Source organism: Micromys minutus, assembly GCF_963924665.1.
Source record: "Micromys minutus genome assembly, chromosome: 32".
Lineage (NCBI taxonomy): Eukaryota > Metazoa > Chordata > Mammalia > Rodentia > Muridae > Micromys > Micromys minutus.
In genome coordinates this window covers 12,026,138-12,049,985 of record NC_137967.1, presented here as the reverse complement: position 1 = coordinate 12,049,985, position 23,848 = coordinate 12,026,138, and the positions used below count along the sequence as shown (strand labels likewise).

General features: G+C 46.8%; 2 protein-coding genes across 2 annotated transcripts in view; one reads left to right on the top strand and one right to left on the bottom strand.

Annotated features, from left to right (window-relative positions):
• PEPD (peptidase D) overlaps nt 1-6,286 on the top strand; it is a 131,059-nt gene extending 124,773 nt beyond the window's left edge. Inside the window, exons 13-15 of the mRNA XM_080909157.1 lie at nt 2,440-2,624; nt 5,327-5,518; nt 5,837-6,286. Of these exons, the coding sequence (XP_080765283.1) occupies nt 2,440-2,624; nt 5,327-5,518; nt 5,837-5,974 (515 nt within the window). The 3' untranslated portion in view covers nt 5,975-6,286. The remainder of the gene's footprint in view (nt 1-2,439; nt 2,625-5,326; nt 5,519-5,836) is intronic.
• Nucleotides 6,287-9,019: 2,733 nt separating this feature from the next.
• On the bottom strand, nt 9,020-17,541 carry CEBPG (CCAAT enhancer binding protein gamma). The gene is made up of 2 exons (XM_080909121.1): nt 17,367-17,541; nt 9,020-12,218 (listed from the first exon to the last, which is right to left on the bottom strand). Exon 2 carries the CDS (start codon nt 12,120-12,122, stop codon nt 11,673-11,675), a length of 450 nt encoding a protein of 149 aa, XP_080765247.1. The 5' UTR covers nt 12,123-12,218; nt 17,367-17,541; the 3' UTR covers nt 9,020-11,672.
• Nucleotides 17,542-23,848: the final 6,307 nt, after the last annotated feature.

Below are 23,848 nucleotides of genomic sequence, written 5' to 3'. Positions count from 1 at the left end.
CCCCTCTCTCAGTTCAGGCTCAGCCAGGCATAAGCCAGGCTGGAAGGCATACTATTCCTGGGGCTCTCCTTTGGTGACTAAGGAAGGACCCCCACTTGGAAAACATTTTCTAGGCTCCCTATGCTGTGCTGACTTGGGGATGAGTGAGCACAGCTCTTTAGACATCTGTAGGACCTGAACTCCGAGCGTATGGACCTGAAAAGGACATGCTCTGCCAAGCCAAGTCCTGGGGTATCACAGGGGACACCACCATTCTGGTGAGAATACATGAGAAGTAGCTAAGCAGATGTTATCAGGAAGTGTACAGCAGTTGGGAATGAGGGGTGCCTTCAGAGAGGCAACTTGGATGCTGGGACACCAGCACCCCACAAAGATAGCTCAGCCAAGGCCCCAGTGGAACATGTGCTTCTAGAGCAGAAAGTCAGCCTGGTTTCTGAAGAGTCCTCCAGGAGTGGGGCCAGTGGGGGAGGGCAGAACTATCCAGGCCTGGCCACTTGGGTCCTCAGAAAGAGCAGCAGCCAAGAGGTGGCACAGAGGTGACTCACATCTCTAGAGCATGATGGCCAAAGTGCTGAAAGCAGGCTCTGTCTGGTCATAATGACATCACTAGTGGCAAGTGCCCTGGAGACACAAGACCAGAGCCAGCTTTCTGGGGACGGCCAGCTTTGTGGCTCTTGGACAGAGGCAGCACCTGTGTCTCTGGGAATCAGGAAAGCTTGCCTAGGTCACAGCACAAATAACAGCTGGGATTCCAGTTACCTTCCATTTTTGAGTTGCCAACCACTGGAGAAAGGCCTCATCCACACGGGTGCAGATTGGGTCAGCCAAGGAGTTCTGTACGTCCAGGAGGCCCCAGCTGTGAGGAAGCAGTAACCAGAAACACCCCAGGGCTGCCTGGTAGCAGACTCTAGACCCTAGGATGGCTGGTCCAGCCTCAGAGACAATTCCACCTCTCAATATCATACCCTGTGAACTAGCCCTACAGCCTCACCACCTGCTCAATACCGACAGCCTTGCTGGGGACCTGCTCTAGCAAGAGGGGCCTTACCAGGCTTCTATCAGCCACGGAGGCTCAGCAATCTGAGTTTCCAGGTCTGGCCCTTCCTGTCTCAGAATCCTACAGAGCAGCAGTTCCCAACCTTTCTAATACTGCAGCCCTTTAATACAGTTCCTCATGGTGTGGTGACCCCAGCCATAAAACGGTTTCCATTGCTACTTCAGAACTAATTTAACTGTCATGAATTGTAAATATCTGATATGCAGGCTGCTCTTAGGCAACCCCTGTAAAAGGGTCATGTGACTCCCAACCGCTGAGACCCACAGATTGAGAACCACTGCTACAGAGCCTTCAATTGCATAGGTTCCCAGCTTTCCCCTCTTACATCACTGATCAAGGTGTGGGGAGGGTGTGGGCACGTCTGCTTCTCAGCCAGAGCAGGACATGGCGGGAGGTCTTTGGGAGTTGAAGTTCTAGCTATAGGATTGACTGTATCTATCCTGACTGGGAGGCACTGTAGTGGCTATGCTGTCTACCCTCTTGTCACTGTACTGCTGTGACCTAAGCTCAGCCTTTGGGGTCAGAGCTGAAGACATCCCTGGCCTAGGGTCTCTGTCTGGTGGTCTTCTAGAGGAGAGTAGCTGAAGGGGATCTTCAGGGGCCTGTCAGTCCACTGATGATCTGTCCTCAAGCCTTAGACCCACAGAGCCCATCGGGCCCCTGAATCTATGTGCCTGGAAGGTGTCTTAGTTCCGGTTTCTGTGTTGTGATGAAGCCAGCTTGGGGAGGAAGGGTTTATTTGGTTTGTATATAACAGTTTGTTGAGAGAAGCCAAGGCAGAAACCCTGGGGCAGGAGCTGATGCAGAACCCAGAACCATAGGTGGCCCTACCCACAATGGTCTGGGCCCTCCCCCATCAGTCAGTAATTAAGAAAATGTCCTATGGGCATGCCAACGGCCTGATCTTACAGAGGCATTTTCTTGATTGAGGTAGCTATAGCCTGTGCTAAGTTGGCATAAAACCAGCCAGCACAGGAGGCTCTCCACAGTGACCTTTGCTCCAGAAACATGGGGTAGGGATGAATTTAATTAGTAGCCTGGGCTTAGACATCCAGGCCCACCAGAGGGTGAGGCTATGCCAGCTGTACCTTCACCCAGAAACCTTTGTGCCCACAGCAGCTTCCAGACTGAGTCAGCCATTCTCGGGTGTACAGGCATGCCTTCTCCCAGGCCCCAGCCCTTCCTGCCCCACCTCCAACAGCAAAGCCGAGATGAATCTCTGAATCCTCGTTTGAGCCTGAGCCACTCGTATCTGCTCTTGGGTGGACAGAACCAGACCCCCTGGCTTTGAGGGGCGGAAGCTTGGTCCCACAGTGTGATGATGCACTCCCAGGGCCCTAAGCTTCAGAGCCCGGGCTTATCACAGCCTCCTTAAACCACAGGTGTCTGGTGGCCCGATATGCACCGGCTGGCTGACCGCATCCACCTGGAGGAACTGACCCGCATCGGCCTCCTGAGTGGCAGTGTGGATGCCATGCTCCAGGTCCACCTGGGGGCAGTGTTCATGCCACATGGGCTCGGCCACTTTCTGGGCCTAGACGTGCACGACGTGGGAGGCTACCCTGAGGTAAGTGTCCATGGTGGCCTAAGCCTGGCCCTCACTGGAGTAGCGTGAGGGTTTGTGGGGGGGTATTTTGGGCCGGGAGGTTGCTGGGGATGTCATTTCCCTATGATACACAGAATTGGAGTTCTGGACACCGCAGGGTGGGTCAGTGAGTGAACTTCCCCAGTAGCTGCACAGGCTTGGAGGTGGGTGCCTCTCCCTACAGGGCCCCAAGACATATGCTTTGTGGTAGGATCTGTGCACTGGGTCCCCAAAAGATACGGAACTGAAGCCAGGTCTCATGAGCAGTTACACCAAACCCTACATGTCCTTCACTTAAACTTACCTCAGCCTTCAGAAGCTCTGCAGCAGATCCCTTTCCTACTCCCTCCTGGGCCACTGGAAGGAGAGGAAGGCTTAAAGATCCCTCTCTTACCCCCAGCTCTCAAAGGACCACCCAGTGGGTGCCTGAGGGCTCTTGAGAAGCCCTACTGGGCAGGTGGCTATAGTCCCTTGGGGCCTGTCCCTGCTGCCCAGCCTGGCCTGGTGCCTACCGTGTAGGGGGCTGATTGTGCAACTGGTGCACGCCCTGAGGCCCACCAGCCAGTTAGCCAAGACTAGACCCAGCCTCTTGGCTGTGGGGTATTTTGAAAGTACTAAGAATGATTTGGGGGAGGGGGAGATTGCTCAAGAGAAGCATTATTATTCAATTATTTTTTTCTCAAGTGTAAACAGTTAAATTTGGAGAAACAAAATCAGTTTTAATTTCCTAATTTCTGTCCATCCTATTGTGTGTAGGGAGCCAAGAGCAGGCCCTTCCAGACATTGTTAGTTGAGGTTCCTTATTCATTAGTCGCCAAAGTCCTTTTTTTCCACCAAAGAAAATTGGCAGCAAACTGTTTTCATCTTTTCCAGTAAGCAGCCCTTTGTGCTTGGCCTATTCTTCTGACAGATAAACACAGTGGAAAAAATATGGCTTTTCCTATAAAAGTCATTTGTTTTATTTCAGGCCTGCAGACAGACACATCTGGGTCTCTTCTCAGAGTCAATACAAGTTGAGGCCTCAGTGAGCCCTGTACCCAGGCAGAGACGCAGACATGGTCACCCCTAGCATAGCTGGCATCCCTGACCAAGAGGAGGGAACCCATACTGTCCCTGTCCTGGGCATAGAGTCACTTGCTTGGCTAACCATCCCCTGCTGTCTGCTGAAGGGAAGTCTGTAATCCCCACCTAGCAGACCTGAGGAGTGTTGGCTCGGAAGGGTAGGTACCCTTTAGTCCTCACTGCAGACTCTACAGTACCCTGATCCCAGCTGGAGTAATGGTCCTAAACTTTCTCAGGCAGCAGGAGGCTGTGCCCCTGCACACCCATGGAACGGGGTGGAGGGGGCCCACTGGGTTTAAGTTCAGTGGGAAAACACTTAACCTAGCATGCTCAAAACCGGAGTTCCAGCACCAAAACAAACTAAAAACCCAACCAACCATGATCTGGGTCAGGCCTTGACCTTCAACAGGCTTGCACAGCTCTGGCTTACAGAGAAGGGACAGTGCTTAGGATGTAGCATGAAGGAAGGGGACAGGAATGAGATGCCAAAGAAGGTACAGGGAAAAGTCTGGAGCAAAAGCCTAGTACAGCACAGACAGGAAGCAAGCTCCTGCCTTTGATAGGAACACCTCTCACCTGAGCACACGCCTGGGGCCTTCTGGGAAGCATTCACCTCCCCAGAGCCTTCAAGCTTGCTGGTCCAGAAGCTGGCCCAAGGCTGATGATGGCACCAGCCAGGGTTCTTTCCAGAGCATGACCCACAAGAAGCATGGTGCTTTGTGTCCTAATCACCACCTCCATCCTGGCCTGCTCACACCAGGCCATAGTGGTCGTCCCTACCCTCACGAAATCCCAGCCACAGCCCTCCTTACTGTGCCCAGCCTTGGAGGCTGAGCCAGCCTGTTTCTGGTTACCTTACTTGAACCACTAATTGAAGTCTGATGTTCTTGGCCCCCAAACAGTCAGGAATGACAGCTCCGTCTCCAGCAGCTGGGCGTCCTTGGAGGAGCCACAAGTAGGGCAGGGCAAACTCAGATCCTAACCAGAACGCTTACTTGCTGCCCACTTGCTCAAAGGCCCTGTCTAGAGGCCAATGGGTGCCCCGGGGAGCTAGGGGAGGAGCAGAGCCTCAGCAGAAAGCAATGACCACCAGCTCCTTCAATGGCCATAAGGCTGTTTCCCAAGGCCCAGGTATAGGCTAAACACAAGCAGGTACTTACAGGCCAGTACTGGAGTTAACAGGCCTGTTCTGATGTCAGCACCTGTCCCTTCCTCTAAAAAGGTTGACTTAGCCAGGACCAGCCATTTCCACTTGAGTTGCCTGGAAGAATAGAGAATGCAGGCCCTGCAACTTCCTAAGAGCTTTTCTAGCTTCTATGGTTTGGCTTCTGACCTGCAGAAGGGCCCAAGTAGCCAGACACCCAGCCAGTCTTTGGCCTACGTGGGCAGCTTGCCCTGCATGTGTGCATTATCAGTGTCCTTAGGCAGATCTGAGGGTAGCCAGGGTCAAAATGCCAAATAAAGAGGTATATGCAGAGAGCAGAGGGTTTGGGTGGCCCAGACCAACAGGGTTAGACTGGGCTGGAACCAATCCTGTCTGGCTGCCACTCAATAAGGCAGTGACCCTGGTAGCCACCTCTGGGATGATCAGTTGGGTTCCTCCACCTTTCCTCTCTCCACAGGGTGTAGAGCGCATCGATGAACCTGGTTTGCGAAGCCTGCGTACGGCGAGGCACCTGGAGCCAGGAATGGTGCTGACAGTGGAGCCAGGCATCTATTTCATTGACCACCTCTTGGACCAGGCCTTGGCAGACCCGGCCCAAGCCTGCTTCTTTAACCAAGAGGTCTTGCAGCGCTTTCGCAACTTTGGTGGGGTGAGTACCTGGGAGCCCCACATTCTTATTCCCAGAATGTTACCTCTGCTACAGGAATCGGTGAAAGGACAGAACTGTGTGTTTAAGGCCTGGCCAGCCCCTATATGCGGGCTGTCACCAAATAGGAGCTTGCCTGTCAACAGACGGAGATTCTAAGCCTGTACTATAAGCAACAGGCCCTATGTTCCCCAGAGGCTTTGAGACCGGTCTGTCCTATCACAAAGACTAGTCCTATTCCTCAGAAAGCTTCTTCCAGGTGGCATAGTGTGGCAAATTAAGCCACTGTGGTGATAATGGCATCCTGTCTGTCTGGCCCAGGTTCGTATTGAGGAAGACGTTGTCGTGACCGACAGTGGCATGGAGCTGCTGACATGTGTACCTCGGACCGTGGAAGAAATTGAAGCATGCATGGCAGGCTTCGACAAGGTCCTTGCACCCGTCTCTGGCCCAAAGTAGAGGCAGTTGGGACATTCAGTGAGATGTCAGTCTGCCCATGACACCCCAACAGCAAAGATCCTGGAGCTCACATTTGATCCTACCAAAAATCACTGCTGCTGCTGCTTCTCAGAGAAGAAAGTATTTTCACCTGCCAGATCACATCCTAACCCAGACTTTACTTAAATGACAGGGACTTTAAGAGTGTTGATTGAAGATCCTGTTCTTAAATCGTAACTCAATTCTTTTGCTCAAGGAGGATGTACTTATGTCTTCTTCCAAAAAAAGAAAAGAAAAAAATCAACATACAAAATAGAATTTGCAATAAAAGCTTTTCTGAAAATGGCTCTTTGTACGCAGCTTCCTCTTTACTCCTTCACAACACAGACGACAGCATAGCCTGGCCTGGGAGAACCAGGGGAATCCTCTACAAGCTTTCGTTGAGCTCCAGGAATTCTGCCAAAGCTAGCACAATACTGTCACCTGCTGTCAGGATTCCCATGCAGACAGGCACCAGAACCACTGGAGCATTGGTAAGAGGTTCTGGGACCTTGATTTCATTTTTATACTAGCAAAGATAGCTAGCACGTATCAGCAGCACTGCCTAAGGCAACAGCAGGGCAAAGGCGGGCCTACTACCCAATCTGTCTGTCAGTCCCCCAGAAGTCTGCTGCCCCAATTCCATTAGCTATGCCCATGTGGACCACCTGTCCTCCTCTCTGCTGAACAGTGTGTCTGATGCTCCTAGAGACCTGCCTAATCCCAGAGCTAGCTTCTAAAATTCTGATGCAGTTCCAGGTTTTTTATTAGGGAGATGAAGAGCAAGTGAGAAAGGTCCTACCAGCGTGTGGCTCAATAGAGTTCCTTCCTTGCACAGACATGCCTGTTATCCCAGGACTTGGGAGGCTGGAGGCAGAGAATCAGGAAACCAACATCATCCTTGGCTATACAGTGAGTTTACCAGCCTGGGACATGAGACCATATCTCAAACAGAGGCAGGCCGAGGTCAGTCTAGACAGCAACTTTCAGGCCAGCTAGGACTACATAAAGATATTGATTCAAACAAACGGAAGGAAGGAAAAAAGGGAAGGAGGGAGGGAGGGAGGAAGGGAAGGAAGGAAGAAAGGAAGGAAAGGAGATGGAACTGTAGTGGAGGAAAAAACTGGTCCAAGCAAGAGACGTCAAGCATCCACTGAAGGGTTTATTTAATAAATTGGATTCTTCCTATGCTATGGCAATGACAAAAAAGTGCTTATGATGTGGCCACATGAAAATAAAAGCCACCAAAAAACAAATGCCGATCTAAGTCCCAAAGCACCATTTATCTCATTTACTTCTTAGGTTTGCAACACCCATTCATAGGGTTCTTGCTGGTACAGATGGGCCCATCCCCTCAGCTACCCACCAGAGACACAGCAGTCTGAGTAAACACAGGCTCACTCTAGCCCATGTTCCTGAAGCTGTATCCATTCCCTCCAAACTCTGCAGAAATTTGTATAGCTTCAAAAGTGGATTAGAGACTCTTCCAGAAAGTTCTACACTGCTAAAACTTTCCCCACACCCTGGAGGGCCGAGTATTAACTGAGCATCTACTCCACGAGATATGCGCACAATCGGATAGGAATGGCCTTGTACTAGACTTGCTTAGGCCAAGACTAAACCAAGAACGGTCTGAAGTGAAAAGCAAGAGATGTACTCCAAACAGAAAGCTGCAAAAGGTAGCGGGGAGAATGGAGAGGCTAGAGGTGCTGCAAACGCACCACTGGGGAGCACTGGGGAGCAGGAGCTTCTAGACAGCATGTGATACGCTGACACACAAGAACCTCAAGGCACCAAGTCCATTCCGAGGAGGAGGGTGGCTCTGAGGGAGGCAGGACTGGTGGCAGAGTGGAAGCAGGCAGGTACACTGAGGTAAAACTTGAACTTGATGCTGTAGAAAAGCACCTGACAGCTGCTTCAAAGGGAGGAACTACCAGGGACTGGCTGGGGCAAAGGACAGTCTAGGGATGAGGCTTTTTTATGTACAAAACACAGTTACAAACTCTTCAGACATGTGCAAACACTTGAAGAACTGGTCATTCTAAGTTTTGTTATTTTTTGTTTTTGTTTTTTTAATTAAGACCTGATTTGTCACACAGTATAAACTAACTAGGGCAGGAGATGTAGCTCTGTGGACAAAGTGCTCACCTAGCACACACAAAGCCCCGGTGTCATAGAAAAGCAGATGTAGTGATACGTACCTGTCATCCTAGCACTTGAGAGGCACAGGCAGGAAGGCCAGAGGTTCAAGGTCATACTTGGCCGCATTTCAGGTTGAAGGCCAGCACTGGCTACAAGACCATCTCACTAAAACTGAAAATCAAAAAAATTACAACTAACTCAAAACAAGTGAGACACAACACCCATAGAAATTACTACCTTTCTTTTTTCATTTTTAAGTCAATGATACACAGGCTGGCCTCAAACTCAACCTTCACCCCCAGAATGCTGGGGTTACAGGTATGCACCACCATACTCAGCCACACAATTTTCACAACCACACACAATTAAACACCAAAAAAAAAAAAAAAAAACTGAAAGGACCAGAGAAAAGCATCTAAATGGTTTCCTTCCCACCCCCGAAACACAGAACAGACTCGTTTCTTAGACTCTCGAAATTTCTGCAATCAGCCAATGCACTTCCATACCCAGGCACAGGCAGATACCTACATAAGTAAGGATGGTATCCGTACTCTAACATGTACTGCTAGGGATATGCCTCAAATGGAAACCACAGGCTAGGAACCACCAGACACAGGCAGCCCCTTTCATCCTGCCCCCTACTCAGGAATGCAGTTTTAAGTTAGGCCAAACAACTACCATCAACTGAAACTGCATTCCAGGTTTAGAGACAACTACTTCCCTGTCCACTCTGGAAAATCCAACGTGCACAAAGCACGAAGCTGTCCTTGAGCTCCAGCCTGGGACAGCAGCAACAGGCACCTTGCAGGCTCTTTGGGGCCAACTACAAGTGAACTCCTTGCTCGTGTCCAAGATAAAGAAACCCACTAAGAAAAAGTCGTTGTTCCAAAGGTGTTTTTTATTTTTAAATTTGTTAAAAGAAATAAAATTATATTTTAAAAAAATAGAGTAATCTCACAAACTGAAGGCCAGGAACAAATAGAACAGTTAGTATTTTTCCTGAGGCAGATCTGATTAGCTGTGGAATGGAATCTTCCCCAGCCTGTCACACAAACAGGCATCGTTTTCTATTTCTAAGGCATCAGGAACACTCTAGGCGCTCCATGGGTTGTCCAGGCATGAAGCTTCCCTGGAAAGGAGTGGGAGGGGTTAAGGAACATCAAAAGGGGCTGCATCCCTTTCTTATCAAACAGTACATGTTTCTACTTCCATTAATTGAGAACCCGGATTTCAAATACCCAGTTATATTTTCATTAAATCCTTACCGAGATTCCAAAGTCACCTGTGACCCAAAGGACCAGACACAGAGGGCAGCTCTGATCCTTCCTCTATGCCCAGAACTAGTCAAAGGACAGCCATCCCAGGAGACAGACATGGCTAATCCACACTACAGTTCCTAAGCCACCAACCTGTCCCCAAGGCAGATCAAACTCTAAAGGTTCCCTAATAACAAGACTTTCAAAAGTCACTCTAGTTTCCAAAGCCTAAGTCTATCCAACCCCCAAACCTAGGTTCCTCCAACTCTAGAGAGAAATCTATCAAGCTAAATATCATTCCCACTTGAGTAATAAAGTCTAAACACCAGTTAACATCTGTGTTCAATGTGGAACTACCTGCTTGTGCTAACAATCTCATTTACAAAGGTAAGAGCAAAACTGAAACTCATTTATGTTCGAATTTCAAACACTGAGCACTGATGTCCCTACAGCCTTTTAAAGTCCTAGCACTGGTAACCACAAATTCCACAAGAACATCCATTTGTGAAAGCTGGTGTTCAGAAGTAGTTGTTTCCAAAGTCTGCCTATCCTTGTGGGTACATACATATTCACGTGGAACCTAACTGCATCACAAGTTAAATTCATTATAGAATTATCAATCCGATGGTGAAGATTAGGATTGTATGGGTGTTTCCCTGTTAGTTATCCAAACCACCACTCAATCTTTACAAGTAGGTGGCTATTCCAACCAAGGTAACCTGGTGCTGGACCCTAATTTTTAAAATCCCACTCATTTCTTGGCTCCCAGAGAACAGTCTTCAGTTCAGCTGAACTCCAGGGCCCTGACAGCTTCTACCTGCAACTTCCTGCCTTGCTAGGGAGCAACCTGAGTGACACTAGGGTTACCAAGTCCTAGTTGGAAGCAGGGCCAGAAATGGCCACATTTAAATAAGATTCCCAGCAACCCAAACTTTTGATCACACAAGACCCATGTGTAGTTACCTTCTCAGGAACCAACAAACTGGCGCTGGAACTGTGCACCAACCATGAATTTCCAAGAAGACGATCTAAGCACGGCACTGGTAAGGGCAGACCCACTGACACCCGGCTTTTTGGTTTCACAAGAGTCAATATCCTGAGTTTTATCAGCATTTTCTATCTAAAATAATTTATACCAAACATAAAAGCATACCAATGGAAGCAGACACATGACGTCCAGAAGAACAGCCCACTAAACTAGAAAAACATTCCTCAGAGAAATAAAAAAGATTTAGAAAATAAATTAGAAGATTCAAACCTCACACTTTCAAGTGTTCTTTGACTAGTCTTTTAAGAGATGAAGTTGATTCATTTTTCTAATAACCATTTAGTTGCGATCAAACATCAAAAGGTGCCTCTTCACACAAGTACACACACACAAACTTTACCTTTAAAAAATCATGGCCCCAACACGCAGGAGAAACCAAATGAATTAGCAGTGCTCTAAATCGGGTCTGCATCACCGTGCCAAGGCGTTTTAGTTACTAACATGGCTGACAAAAATTGGTTTTTCCCCCCAAATGCTACCTTTACTTGCGTCCACAGAAACAAAAATGTCAGTACACAATAGATACTGGTTTTTAGGATACAGCTAATGCTCATCCAATAAGCAGAAGGCCCCCCAAAGTTCAATCACACTCTATGCCCTTTAAAACAAACTAGGGGGTGGGGGGGAGGCACAAAACTACTTTGCTTCCAAAACACAATTTGTATTTTTAACCACCTCTTTGACATGACCTACTGGGATTTCTTTATTTCACCTAAACTCATTTTTAAAAATGTGTACGTGTTGGAAAAGACAATGCTGACTATGCTAACACAGGTTTATACATCTATAAAATAGGGCCAAATTATTATGATTGGTCTCTATTGCCCTAGAATTTACCATACATAATTTAGAATAAAATCACAGATTGAGGAACACAGATGGAATTCAGCTTTTCTTAATCCAAGTTACTGTCTCATTAGAACCCAGAACTTTCTATATGACCTCCATTATCCCATCTCTACAAAAGAAGCATTTCTGGGGAAGTGAGGATTCATTAAGAATATTAACGTCCAGAAATTTTATTTTAACCATAGACCCTAAGTTTTCTTTTAGTGCTTCAAAAATCCACTATCATTTCAGACCAGATAAATTACATGGCTAATCAGCGGTTCAGTGCTGAGCCTAGAAAACAACCTCCAATGGAACAAGACATTGTCCAGCCACTGAACCAAGGGTGCAGGGTGGTCACACCTCTCATGTTCAAGTGACAAAGCCCTGGAGCCTGGAAGGAGATCTACTGCCCTGTGCTGTCAGAGTTTGTCGTAGTCTCAGTGCTGATGGGCTGCACGTTGTCTGCGAGGTTGTGTGCGTGCTCTAGAAACAAATCTTTCAGTACACTTAATTCCTTTGTCAGCAACTTAATTTTGGCTTCCAACCGTTCATTCTCTTCTTTGAGCTGGTTTACTCTTTGCAGTGTATCTTGAGCTTTCTGCTTGCTTTTTAACCGGCTCTTTTTCACAGCCATATTGTTCCGCTCTCTGCGCTGGCGGTACTCGTCACTATTCCGATCCATGGGTGAGCTCTTTCTGCTTTGCTTGCTTGGAGGCGCAGCTTTGCCTCCTCCCCCAGGCCCAGCGGGCACCAGCTGAGGAACTTGCTGTAAGCCGCTGGCATGTGGCTGGGTATGAATGACACTTATTCCGTTCACTCCTGCAGTAGTGGCTGGCTGCGACAGCTTGCTCATTTGGGCACGTTCCTTTGCCGACACAGAACAGGTAGAAATCAGAGCAATGTGATCCAAGGAGGCCACAGTCAACTGCCAAAAAATCTTCACATGTACCTAGTTAGAAAATAAGCTCATTAAAATATTTGAAATGACAGGATCAAGTCAGACTAAACTTGCACCAACTTCATACAATAGGCAACCTACTGGTTTTGCCGATAGGACCAACTGCAAACCGTACAAACTTCAAAAGGTAAGTTGGGTCAGAAACCTCCTAAGCCGAAGACAGCCCACCTGCACCTACCAAAAGGGGGAGGAAAACCCGAAAGCATAGCAGGAAATAGTAGGTAGCACATGTGAGCTAATATCGCTGGACGATCTGCCAGATTGTCCTGGAAAACAGGACATTTAGGGTAAGCAGGGAAAACAGTTCAGTTAAGGTACAGTGGACACTCGCATCTGGGGTGTGGGGTGCGAGTCAGACTAGAATGCTAGATCAGAACACTCAGTCTGCAGAACCCACGAGGGTCTGGATGCAGCTAAGATCCTCCAAAGCTCCTTATTCAATATTCCCAGGATGAATTAATTAGCAATGCCTTCACCTACTTTTTTTTTTAAAGACAGGGTCTCTCTGTTTAGCTCTGCCTGTCCAGGAATTCACACTGTAAAGCAAGCTGGCCTCTAACTCAGAGACACAACCCCCACCCTGCCTCCTGAAAGCTGGGATTAAAGGTGTGGGCCTCCACCAACTGGCCTGTAGGTTATTTTGAGTTGATTAGTTGATTTGAATTTTTATGTTTTAGCAACCTACAACAAAGAGCTGAATCAACTGTGCCTACAAGGAGACACAGCACCCTTAGAAATGTAAAAAGTATTGTTACAAAACATGAAACTATCCTGTTCTCTTTTTCCAGAACTGCTAAAAGGACCTTAGTGGACAAAGTTGGGGAAGTTAGCTAGAGTTAGGAAAACACCCCCCACAAACCTAATGAGCACACCATGGTTATTTAAGTAGTTCAGTCAGTAAACATCAACAGCTTTGGCCAACCCAAACTTTGGCCAAGTCTTTCTTCAAGCATGCTTATTGAGTTGGATTTTTTTATTATTTATTACTATTAATCTTTGCTTTTAAATGTCCATATATCATTACTTTGAATTGTTTTTAAAAGCCACTCAGCCAGCCCTGAGCTAGTGGGTCATCTGTTCTTGCTCCAGCACTAAAGGAAGACAGAACGCTTCCTCCCGAGCTGTGATGGATATGGGCTCCAAGTTACGCTCACAATGGATATTTCACAACTTCCCTGAAAATGATTATGTGGCCCAATTTTTCTCCCACTTAAAAGGTGGTTGTTCAAAATAAAGAAAGTAAACAAATTAATTAAAAAATAAGAGTTGGCTACTTATATTCGTTTAAGCCACCCAGACTGCCATTTAACACTGGAGCTTATCAAGGTGGTGTACTTCGAAACCCAATTTTAAGGACTTGTATAATCCAATACCTCTCCTGGGATTGCCTCAAAAATCATGTTCATCTTGGTTGCCTATTTTCTTGTATTCTTATTCTTCAAAACTAATCTCCATAGTCAATTTAGCCAAGCTCAAAGATGGCAATGAGCCAAAGAACAGACTAAGCAAGATCAAGATTTTCCTTGGCACCGGCTCCCTCAGTTTTATATCCTAGACATATCTCTTCCCTCCTGTGAGCTTCAACTCCGTCTGTACAGGAGGGATGTGGAAATGACAGGATGCCAACTAACAAACCACCACACACTCTAGTCACTACCAACTTCCAACAGGCTCCAATTCAGGATGTTCCGCCTGTTTCTGAACCCAAAGATACAGGAATGGGGTAAGGTTCTAACTGATCTTGCTAAGTCGATAATCAGAACAAAGGATAGGTTTGGGGCGAGCCTTTTTTGCTAGAAAAACAAGAGTATTATTTACTGAACCTACAAACTTGCAAGAAAAAAGGAGAGTAAAAAAAAATAATTCATGATTTTTTTTTTAAGTAGGCTGGATATAGTGGTGCATGCCCTTAAAGCTAACCTTAGGAGGTGGAGTCAGGTGGATGGATCTCTGTGAGCTTAAGGCTAGCCTGGTCTACATATCAAGTTCTAAAACAACCAGAGCTATGCAGAGAGACCCTGTCTAAAAAAGATGGAGAGACAGAGAGAGGAGAGAGAGGATCAAGGAGTTAAGAGGCTTCAAATAGAACCATTTTGGTTTTGCACTGAACAAAGACACTTGTCATTTATGCTTTTGTTCCTTTCTACAAACATTAGCTGAGTTCTACAACAAAGCAATCTGACACTATCTGGATATTTAACTCTCAAAGTCTGGTTCCTGGATGGACTAATCTACTCCAAAGTTCAGTCTACAGGAAGCAGGGTGGTGCCTTTTTCCTTCTGCTTGTCAATCACCCAAGAAGCAAGAGGAGAGCTGAGGGACAGCTGTCCTCAAAGTGCTTCCTAAACCAACACCAGCAATTTTTTACAGGTCCCAACTTTCAGGCTGCCAGTCTGAGAAAAAAATTTGGATGTGGGCTTTCAGTCTTGTTTTAGGGGAGCCCCCAAAATGATTGTGAGGACACAAAGGAGAACCAAGGCTGCAAATAAACAATGGATTTAATGAGCAGGAGACAAAATGAAATGAGTAACAGGTTTTTTCAAATGCAAATTTCTTAACTAAAGCAATAATGTTCATTCAAAAGAATAAAACAATGAAACTCTGGGATATTAGAATAGTAAAATAGAATGTTTCTAAATTTTTACTTGGAACATTAAACCTGTATAGAACTTTCCTAGCTTGTCACTTTTTTTTCATAAGCCTAGATAAAATCATGTATCTCTCCATTAGCTTCTCAAAATAAAATCTTCAATTTCCTTAGTGAAGGTTCAGTCTTCAGATTTATAAACAAAAATGTCCCACATCTATTGTCCTTCCTAATGCCACAGATATTACCTCAGACTGACATCATCTCCCAGGGGCCCTGGTCTCAGGTGTAGCAGCCTGAACTCCCTCCAACCACTCACTATCTAGACTACCCAGAGCATTAGTTCTTAACCTTCCTGATGTTTCTACCCTTTAATACTGGTCTCTCATGCTGTGGTGACCCCCAGTCATAAGGTTATTTCCATTGCTACTTTATAAGTGTAATTTTGCTATGGTTACAAATCATAATATAAATATCTGTGTTTTCAGATGGTCTCAGGTCAGTGACCCCTGTAAAAGGTCAGTCATTTGACCCTCAAAAAGGCTGGTTGGTTGCAGGTCAAGCAGTCTTCCATTCAGACCTAACTGTCACATCTTCCTACTAAAAGTCAATGTCTGCAACTCCAGACTACAGGATCAAACCAAGGTCCTAACCCTCTCTACAGGTTCTGCTCCTTTATGCTCAAGACCACAACCTAATACATTCTAAATGGTCTGTTTTCTGTCTGTCGCTCTGTCTCTCTGTCTGTCTCTCTCTGTCCCCCAAGAGTTCCATGTAAGTAGTCCACTGGAGTTGTGAGAAAACATACTTGTTGCCCTTAAAACCTCTTCATATGTTTGTTTGAATGGTATCCTTTAAACCTATTTATATAGTACCATTTAGCACATTCAAAACATTGTTTATAAATATACATTAGGAGTTCCTGTTCCCTCTCTTTAATAGCAGGGCAGGGCAACAGAATAGGGAGAGGACCAATAAACCTGCTAGTGTAAGAACCTATGCAAGTGCCCCTCTGAGGGAAACCTAAGATTGCTAAGTACTCATTATTGTGACCAGGTGCTGTGTCTCTTTCCCATGATCTCAGGAGGGACTGCTCCCGGGGACTTTCCCAGGGAGCAGTTAATTCACGAGGGATGAAAGCACCTCTCCAAGATCACAGAGCTGACTGCCAATCATGACGTGTTGTGAGAATTTAAGATATTGGGGGAGGGGTGACAGTCTGTTCCCCACCTATTTGTTTTTGATAGGTCATAAAAATAACTGAGTCAGTTCAACATGCCCATTAGACTCAGGAAACAGGCTCAAGTTTTTCTTCAGCTCAGTAGCATCCTGTCATTATTTACAGTTTTTCAGGAACAGGGAAATAACCCGCAGGGATAACATCGTTACTACTCAGTGGCAACAGCTGGACAGACCTTAGTGCGTTTTGAAGGCTAGGGATGAGGCTCAGAGGTAGAGGGGTTTGCCTCCCATGCTCTGAGCACTACTATGTAAAATTCCTCAGTAAAGAAAGGACCTTGTGGTGCTTTGTTTCAAAATTTCCTCTGTGAGACAGGTCTGCGTTCAAGGATAATATATTCAAATAAGGGTTCAAGTGAGTGGAAACTCAAGAAACACAAGCCCCAGCTGTTGTGCAACCAACAAAGGTTAAAACCTTTCTAAATGCGATACATCTTATGATGCAGCTTACAAATAAAACAAAAACAAAAAACAAAAAAACAAAAAAGAGCAGAGCAAAACTAAGCACGCCAACCTTCAAGACCAGAAATACACAAGTGCACTTGCAAAGAGAAACAATCCTCACACATTTATGCCCAACTTCTCCACCTGGATACCTCCGCTGGTTCTTTTCCGGAGTTCCCTCCAGGCGAGCTAAGGAAAGACTTCATGTCTTGACCTTCTGCTAGTCAACTGGTGCGAGATCTAGGATGTCCTCCCCTCCCAATGAACTGCAGGACACGCGTCCGCGTCCGATAAACAAATGAAACCTCCCTCTTGCAACGTTACGTTGTTTAAAAACTCGAGTGCCTTCTCTAGATGACCACTAGGTTATTAACTTCAAATAGGACCCGGGCCCTCCTCCCCCAGGCCGAGCCGTTTGGGAAGCGACAGGAAGAGTCCTAGGTGGCTCCAAAGATTCGGTCCACCTTCTATTCTAGGAACACCCTCCATCCCCAGGGGCCAATGCGCGCCAGGCTTGTCACGCTGCACGTCGCCGGGGGGCAGGTTCTGGAGGGGCCACCTGGTATTGCATCCCTTCCCCGACAGTGGTGAGGGGGCGCCCGGGGGAGCGCAGGGGTCGGCGCCATGCGCGGTGGCGCTGGGCGGCGGCCAGGGATGAGCTCAGCCCCGCCGGGTGTTGCCCGCAGGTTGCATCAGACGCCGCTCCGGGTCCCCGCCCGCGCCGCCAAGCCGCCAGGGGCCTTCCGGGCCAACCTGCTGAATCGGACTGGGCCGGTCTCCTCGGGCCGGGCCGGCGCCTACGCGAGCGGCGGGCCCCGCCGCGGCCTCTTCCCTCAACCCCTCCGAGCGAGAACCCGCGGCCTCCTTACCTGCGCCTCCGGCCGGCCCGCCCGCCCCCAAACGGCCTCCACTCCGAGCGGCCCCGCGCGGCGCGGCCCGACCCGACCCAGGCCTCGCAGCCCGCGAGTCTGCGAGGAGGAGCGACGGTTACGAAACCGGCAGCCTCCGCCCGTTCCGCCACCGCGGCCACCGGCTTTCCCCTCCTCTCCGGGTCCGCGCGCTGCCGCCGCCGCCGTGACCAATAGAAGCGCTGTTCGGAGAACGACGCGCTGGCCCCTCGAGACGGGCAGCGCCACCAGCCAATCACAGGCCGCGTGGCGGCGAGAGGCGGGCTCACGGTGGGGCGGGCGTGGTGGGCGTGGCAGCACTGGCACTGGCTGGAGGCGCGCTCCGCGGTTTCCCCCTTAGGCAGTCCGTGGAGGCAAGTGGCGGCCCTGAGCCGTGGGAGTGACCCGTGGCGAGAACAGTACTATCGGTTTTGAGAACCTCTTCTGCCTTAAGGAAATGGCATTTTCCCAGGTGGATTTTTGAGTTACTGATTTTGTTTTTGGTTTTTTGGGTATTTTTGCTTGTTTAGGCCTCGCGGCCCTGAGTCATCTGCAAACATTATTTTGGTAAAAGCAAAAGCACGTTAAGGGGGAAGAAAAAGGTCCAATGTGAGGGTTAGCACTTGTCACACTCTTGAGAACAGCGGAATGTGGCTCCCGGACAAATCACGATTTCCAAAGTGTGCTCGCCTCCGTGAGAGCGGATGGTGGACTTGAGGTGCTCTCTTAAAACTAACAAGCAGTCCAGCCTGGTTCTCCCAAACAGTGCACGTGAGAACCAAAAAGCTTTTGTTGTTGTTTTTTGTTTTTGTTTTTTGAAAAACAGGAAGCAGCGCTGGGTGGAAGGCTGAACCTGCCGGATAGGTTTGATTGCTTCCTCTTTAGCAAGGCTTATCATTCAAAACTTTCAAAAAGGAAATGTTTCTTCATCTCCAAGGCTAGGAGAACAGCTCTCCACGTAAGACTTCGAGGAATCCCTGAGAAATGAGAATACCTGTAAAATGAATTTAAAAAAAAAAAAAAGCAACCACAGAGAATGACCCCTGATAACCCCATGCACACTTGGGAAGCTAATGTCTCAAAACTAGTATGTTTCTTTAGGTTTGGCTCTCTGTGTTAAAAGCCAAAATTGTTTTTTCAGGACTTTTAACACTATCAAAGATAGTGTGCTTCGTTTCTCACAAAAATCATGATCTTATCCCTTATGTTTTCTAATCATATAAAAACTATAGAAAATAAAAATATCCTTGCATATCATATGAATATTAAGTCAGACTCTTTTTTTTTTTTTTTTTTTGCCAGCTACCCTCCCTGCCAGCTGCACTGTGTTGTATCTAGGCAAGCCTCCCACATCCAGCATCAGTGCCCAGGAGTCTTGAGATTTCCCTCCTTAGCTGATAGCCTGTAATTCTTCTGCTGTTTACAAACATGAACCAGCTATGTGCTAAAGTGTGGGTTAAGGGTCAGCAATGAAGAAGACAAACACGCCCAAAGGGAGCTTACTCTGAGAACCATAGAAACACGATTCAAGCCCTATTTTCATAGATGCTTAAGGAAAGAAGTCCAAGATGCTAGGAGAGGTTTTAAGAAGGGAACCAGACCTGATCTAATGCTTCAGAGAAGGCTTAAGAGAGGAGAAGGGCTTGGCTTTGCCTAGAGGCCTTGTGATGGCTGGAACATGAGGCGTTCACTGAGGCAAGAAACCCCAGTGGGGTAGGACCTAGTGAGCCCAACAATGATTTTGATGGGGGCAGGACATTGAACACAGGCCATGGACACACACAGGATAATACTCCACTACCACTGAGCCAAAACCCAGCCCAGGAGGACCTTCCCCCTCCCCCACTCCCCACCCCACCCCTGTCAGCGAGATTTTTTTATTGTCAGCAATTGGAATCATTGAGCATAAAGATATGAGAACCCAGAGAAGCCTCTGCCTCCAGGTTGAAGAAACCCAAGTTGTTTGCTTGCAAGTCACAAAGACTCAAAGCATCCCTGCAAAGGGAAATGTCCTGTGTATATCTGTGCCCTGTTAATATCCAAATATATTCTAGAAACCCAAAGAAGCTGTAATCCAGCAGAATATTAAAATCTCCTCCAAGGGACGTGAGAAGTAGGAGATCCTGTTGGCTGAATGATCTAGCCACTTGACAACTACCGTGACTATCCACACGGCTTGCCAAAAGTGCTATGGTCCAGGGTCAGAACGTCCCCAGCTTCAAATCCTTACCTCAGTGGTTCTCAACCTTCCGTCGCTATGACCCCTTAGCGGTTCCTCGTGGTGTGGTGACCCCTGACAATAAAATTACTTTGTTACTGCTTCATAACTGTCATCCTGCTGTTATGAATTGTAACGTAAATATCTCTGTTTTCCAATGGTCTTAGGTCACTCCGGTGAAAGGGTCCTTCAACCACCCTCCCTGAAAGGGGTGGGGGACCCCATATTGAGAACCACTGTCCTACACGGACCTGTGATCTTATGCAAATCCCTTAGCCTCTGTCTCATCTGGAGTAGGGAAGACAGAAAGTGTTACTGTGAGGGCTGAAAGAATGTGTTGGGTCCCTGCCTCGTACGTGGTGAGAGCTATTCATATGAAGTACTAGATAGCATTAGCATGATGCAAATATGTGCATGAACACACATATTAATAGAAGGAGAGGGGACTGCAAACAGTTCAAAGGTCAGACTCACGTTTACATCACTGTAATGACTCAACCACTCAAATACATAAAATATTGAAGAGGTTGATACTGATGTGCCCCATCAGATTTATTTAACTTAACCGTAAGTTTAATTATCGTTTCTTCACTTGTTTCTATAAAATAAGAATGGGGGGGAATTTTTTAATATGTTTTTCTTTTAGATATATTTTTTTCAGCTGGATATATGTTTATGCCTGTGTGTCTGTGCACCGAATATAGTAACTGGAGAATCCAGCTTCATCTAGAATCCAGACTCACCTGGAGCTGAAGTTACAAATAACCGTGATCCACATAACCTGGATGCTGGGAACGGAACTCCCGGACTTCCACAAACACAGTAAGCCCTCTTAACCCTGAGCCATCTCTCCAGCCATTGTTTGCTTGTTTTTAAATTGTACTGTTGTCTATCTATTTATGTATCGTGTGTATGTTTTGCCTGCATGTAGGTGTACCGTGTGTGTGCAGTGCCTACAGAGGCCAGAAGAGGGTGTCAGATTTCTTGGAACTGGAGTAACAGTTGGGACCTGATGTGTGGGTGCTAAGAACTGAAACCTGGTCTTCTGACAGAGCAGTGAGTTCTCTGAGTCATTGAAACATCTCTCCAGCCCTTTTTTTGTTTGTTTGTTTGTGTGTGTGTTTGTTTACTTTTTTGTTTTAGATATGACCTCACATTATAGCTCAGGCTGATCTCAAACTATGTACTCCAAGCTGGCCTTGAACTCATGAGAATCATCTTCCATTCCTCTGAGCACCGGCTTTACAAGCATGCACCCCCACACCGTACTTGAAACCTCTTATCTGAAATCCAGATGATGACCACCAAGGACAGCAGCAGCAGTGGAGTGGAGTCAACCAGAGGCTACAGCGCTGCAGAGGACAGAGCTGGAGATGTGACTCAAGCCATTTGGAGGAGCCCAGAAGATCATGTGTGGATCCCAGACATTGAAACAAGAAGCTGTAAAGCTGAAGTTTTCTTGGAGACCTCACTCCTGGTACAAACTTCTATCTTAGGGTTTCCCTTGCTGTGAAGAGACAAAATGACCAAGGCAACTCTTTTAACATTTAATTCGGGCTGACTTACAGGTTCAGAGATTCAATCCATTATCATCATGGTGGGAAGCATGGCACTGTCTAGGCAGGCATGGTGCTGGCAGATCTGAGAGTTCTACATCTTGTTCTGAAGGCAAACAGGGGAAGACTGCCCTTCAGGCAGCTAGGATAAAGGTCTTAAAGCCCATCTCCACAGTGACATACTATCTCCAACAAGGCCACACTTCCTGATGTGTACTCCCTGGGCCAAGCATATTCAAACCACCACATTTCTACTCCCTGGCCCCCATAGGCTTGTTCAAACACATGAGTCTATGGGGGCCATACCTATCCACAGCATAACGAAAAATACATTTAGTCCAACTTCAAAAGTCCCATAGTCTTTAACAGTCTTAACAATGTTAAAAGTCCAAAATTTAAAATCTCTTCTGAGATTCATGCAATCTCTTAACTGTAATCCCCCATAAAATCAAGAGCAAAAGGGATATCATAATACCTCCAACATCACAAAATATGCATCACCATTCCCAAATATCATAATTAAAAAATAGTAAGGACCAAAGTTCCTTAGAAATTAATACAACAAACCACCTCAGCTGGTGGTCTGGACTGTGTCTGTCGTACTCTGAGAACTAAGAGACCATTCACCACAGGTTCGAGTCTCCGCACATCTTATCTCTGCTGTTCACCACAATTTAAAATATTGACTTGGCATTGAATAGGGATCCTTTGATTAGAAATAAATTGGTTAGTTGTGGGGTTTTGTTTTGTTTTGTTTTTGTTTTGTTTTGTTTTTTTGCTTTGTTTTGTTTTGTTTTAATCTGCTTTCTGTTTGAGGGTTTTGTTTTTTTTTTTTGCTTAGGTTTAAATTTTTTGTTTTGTTTTGCTTTTTTAAAATTAGGGTCTACCTATGCAGCCTGGGCCTGGGGCTCACTATGTAGACCAGGCTGGTCCTCAAACTCAGAGGTCTACCTGCCTTTCCCTCCTATGCCCTGAAGTTTTTGCTTTGTTTTCACACAGTTTTTCTATTAGAGCTGTGTGGCATCAAAGTTGCCATCTTCCCGCGTTCACCTACATAGTACTAGAATTATATAGACTTGTACCGCCATGCCTAGAACCTGGTCTCTTAAAAAAAAAAATCTGGCAGTGGTGTCTCATGCCTTTAGTCCCCCAACCCTTGAGAAGCAGGGGCAGGTGGTCCACAGAATGAGTTCCAGGTGTAGGTCTTTGTAAGGTGGAAGCCAAGTGGTAAACACACAGGGAGTTCCAAGTCCGGTAAGGCTACACAGTGAGACCCTGTCTAAGTGTGTGTGTGTGTATGGGGGTTGATTAATCAAAGATGTGGGGTGCCCGTCATTAAATACCTATATTGTGTCAGAACCAAAACCAATCAATCTCTCTCTCTTCCCCCTGTCCTCTCTCCTCTCTCCTCCCTGTCCCTCTTTCTGTCCCTCTCTCCCTTCTCCCTCTCTCTCCCCCTTTTATTTTTTTCTACTTGCACTTATGCTGACTACTGGCAGCTTCCATGTTGTCAGTCTCAGTAGTAAAGAAACATTTTAGACCCCTTGTTCTAAGAGTTCTGGGCAAGGTTGCTAAGATTGGCCCAGCTAGGTTGAGTGCTCCCCCATTCCTAATCAAATGGCTAGGAACAGGGCATAGTGCACTGACCTGGCAGATGTGGAGTAGATGAAGGGGGGAACTGTTCTCAGTGGAAATGAGGGGGTGCTGAGCCAACAAACCTATAAATGGCATTTGAAATGGCGGGTCTTTCTGTTGGATTCTTTAGTCAGTCTCACTGACTGGTAGGTATGTTCTTTCTCCTGACACATGGTCCCCATCTGTTTAAGTCACAGTTTTATTGCCGTGAACAGACACCATAGCCAAGGCAACTCTTATAAAGAAAAACATTTAGTTGAAGACTGGCTTACAGTTTCAGAGGCTTAGCCCATTGTCATCATAATGGAGAGCAGTGTGAAAGGCAGAAATGGTGTAGGAGGAGCCCAGAGTTCTGCGCCTCCATCTGAAGGTGGCGAGGAGAAGACTGGCTTCTGTAGGCAGCCAGGAGGGAGATCTCTTCCACACTGAGTGGAGCTTAAACACTAGAAGACCTCAAAGGTCACCTACACACTTCCTCTAACAAGACTACACCTCCTCCAAGAAGGCCACACACATCCTAATAGGTCAAGCATTCAAACACATGAGTCTATAGGGGCCAAACCTATTCAAAGCACCACACCAACTTTGAGGTTTTATCTCTGAGGTAGAGTATTTGTCTAGAGTTCCAGAAGCTATTATTGTCTTAGGATAGTCTTACCTTCATACATGAATGCCATACATAACATAGAAAAAGTCGGCAAAGCAAGCTTCAGCGACTGGCAAGTATTACCAATACTTATTTCCCACATGCCAATATCATTATCTTGCCTCTGAGTCTGTTGTCTTTGCACATGAGAATAAACACTTGCCATCTGTGCGCATAAGGGAAGAAGTAATGACATCTCTGTTCTTCAGGACCAATCCCCCCCCCCCCTGATATCAACTTCTAAAATACCATGACCAAAGTGACTTACGGAAGAAAAGGTTTATTTTGGCTATGGTTCCAAAAGGGAGAGTCCCTCGTGATGGAGAAGGGGACGGGACACACGGCAGCAGACTGCCAGAGCAGAAAACTGAGCGATCATATATCTTCGCCCACAGGGATGGATCAGAGA

Bases quoted from the DNA above. Each gene is read 5' to 3' on its own strand.
- CEBPG (XM_080909121.1), bottom strand. From the start codon at position 12,122: ATGAGCAAGCTGTCGCAGCCAGCCACTACTGCAGGAGTGAACGGAATA.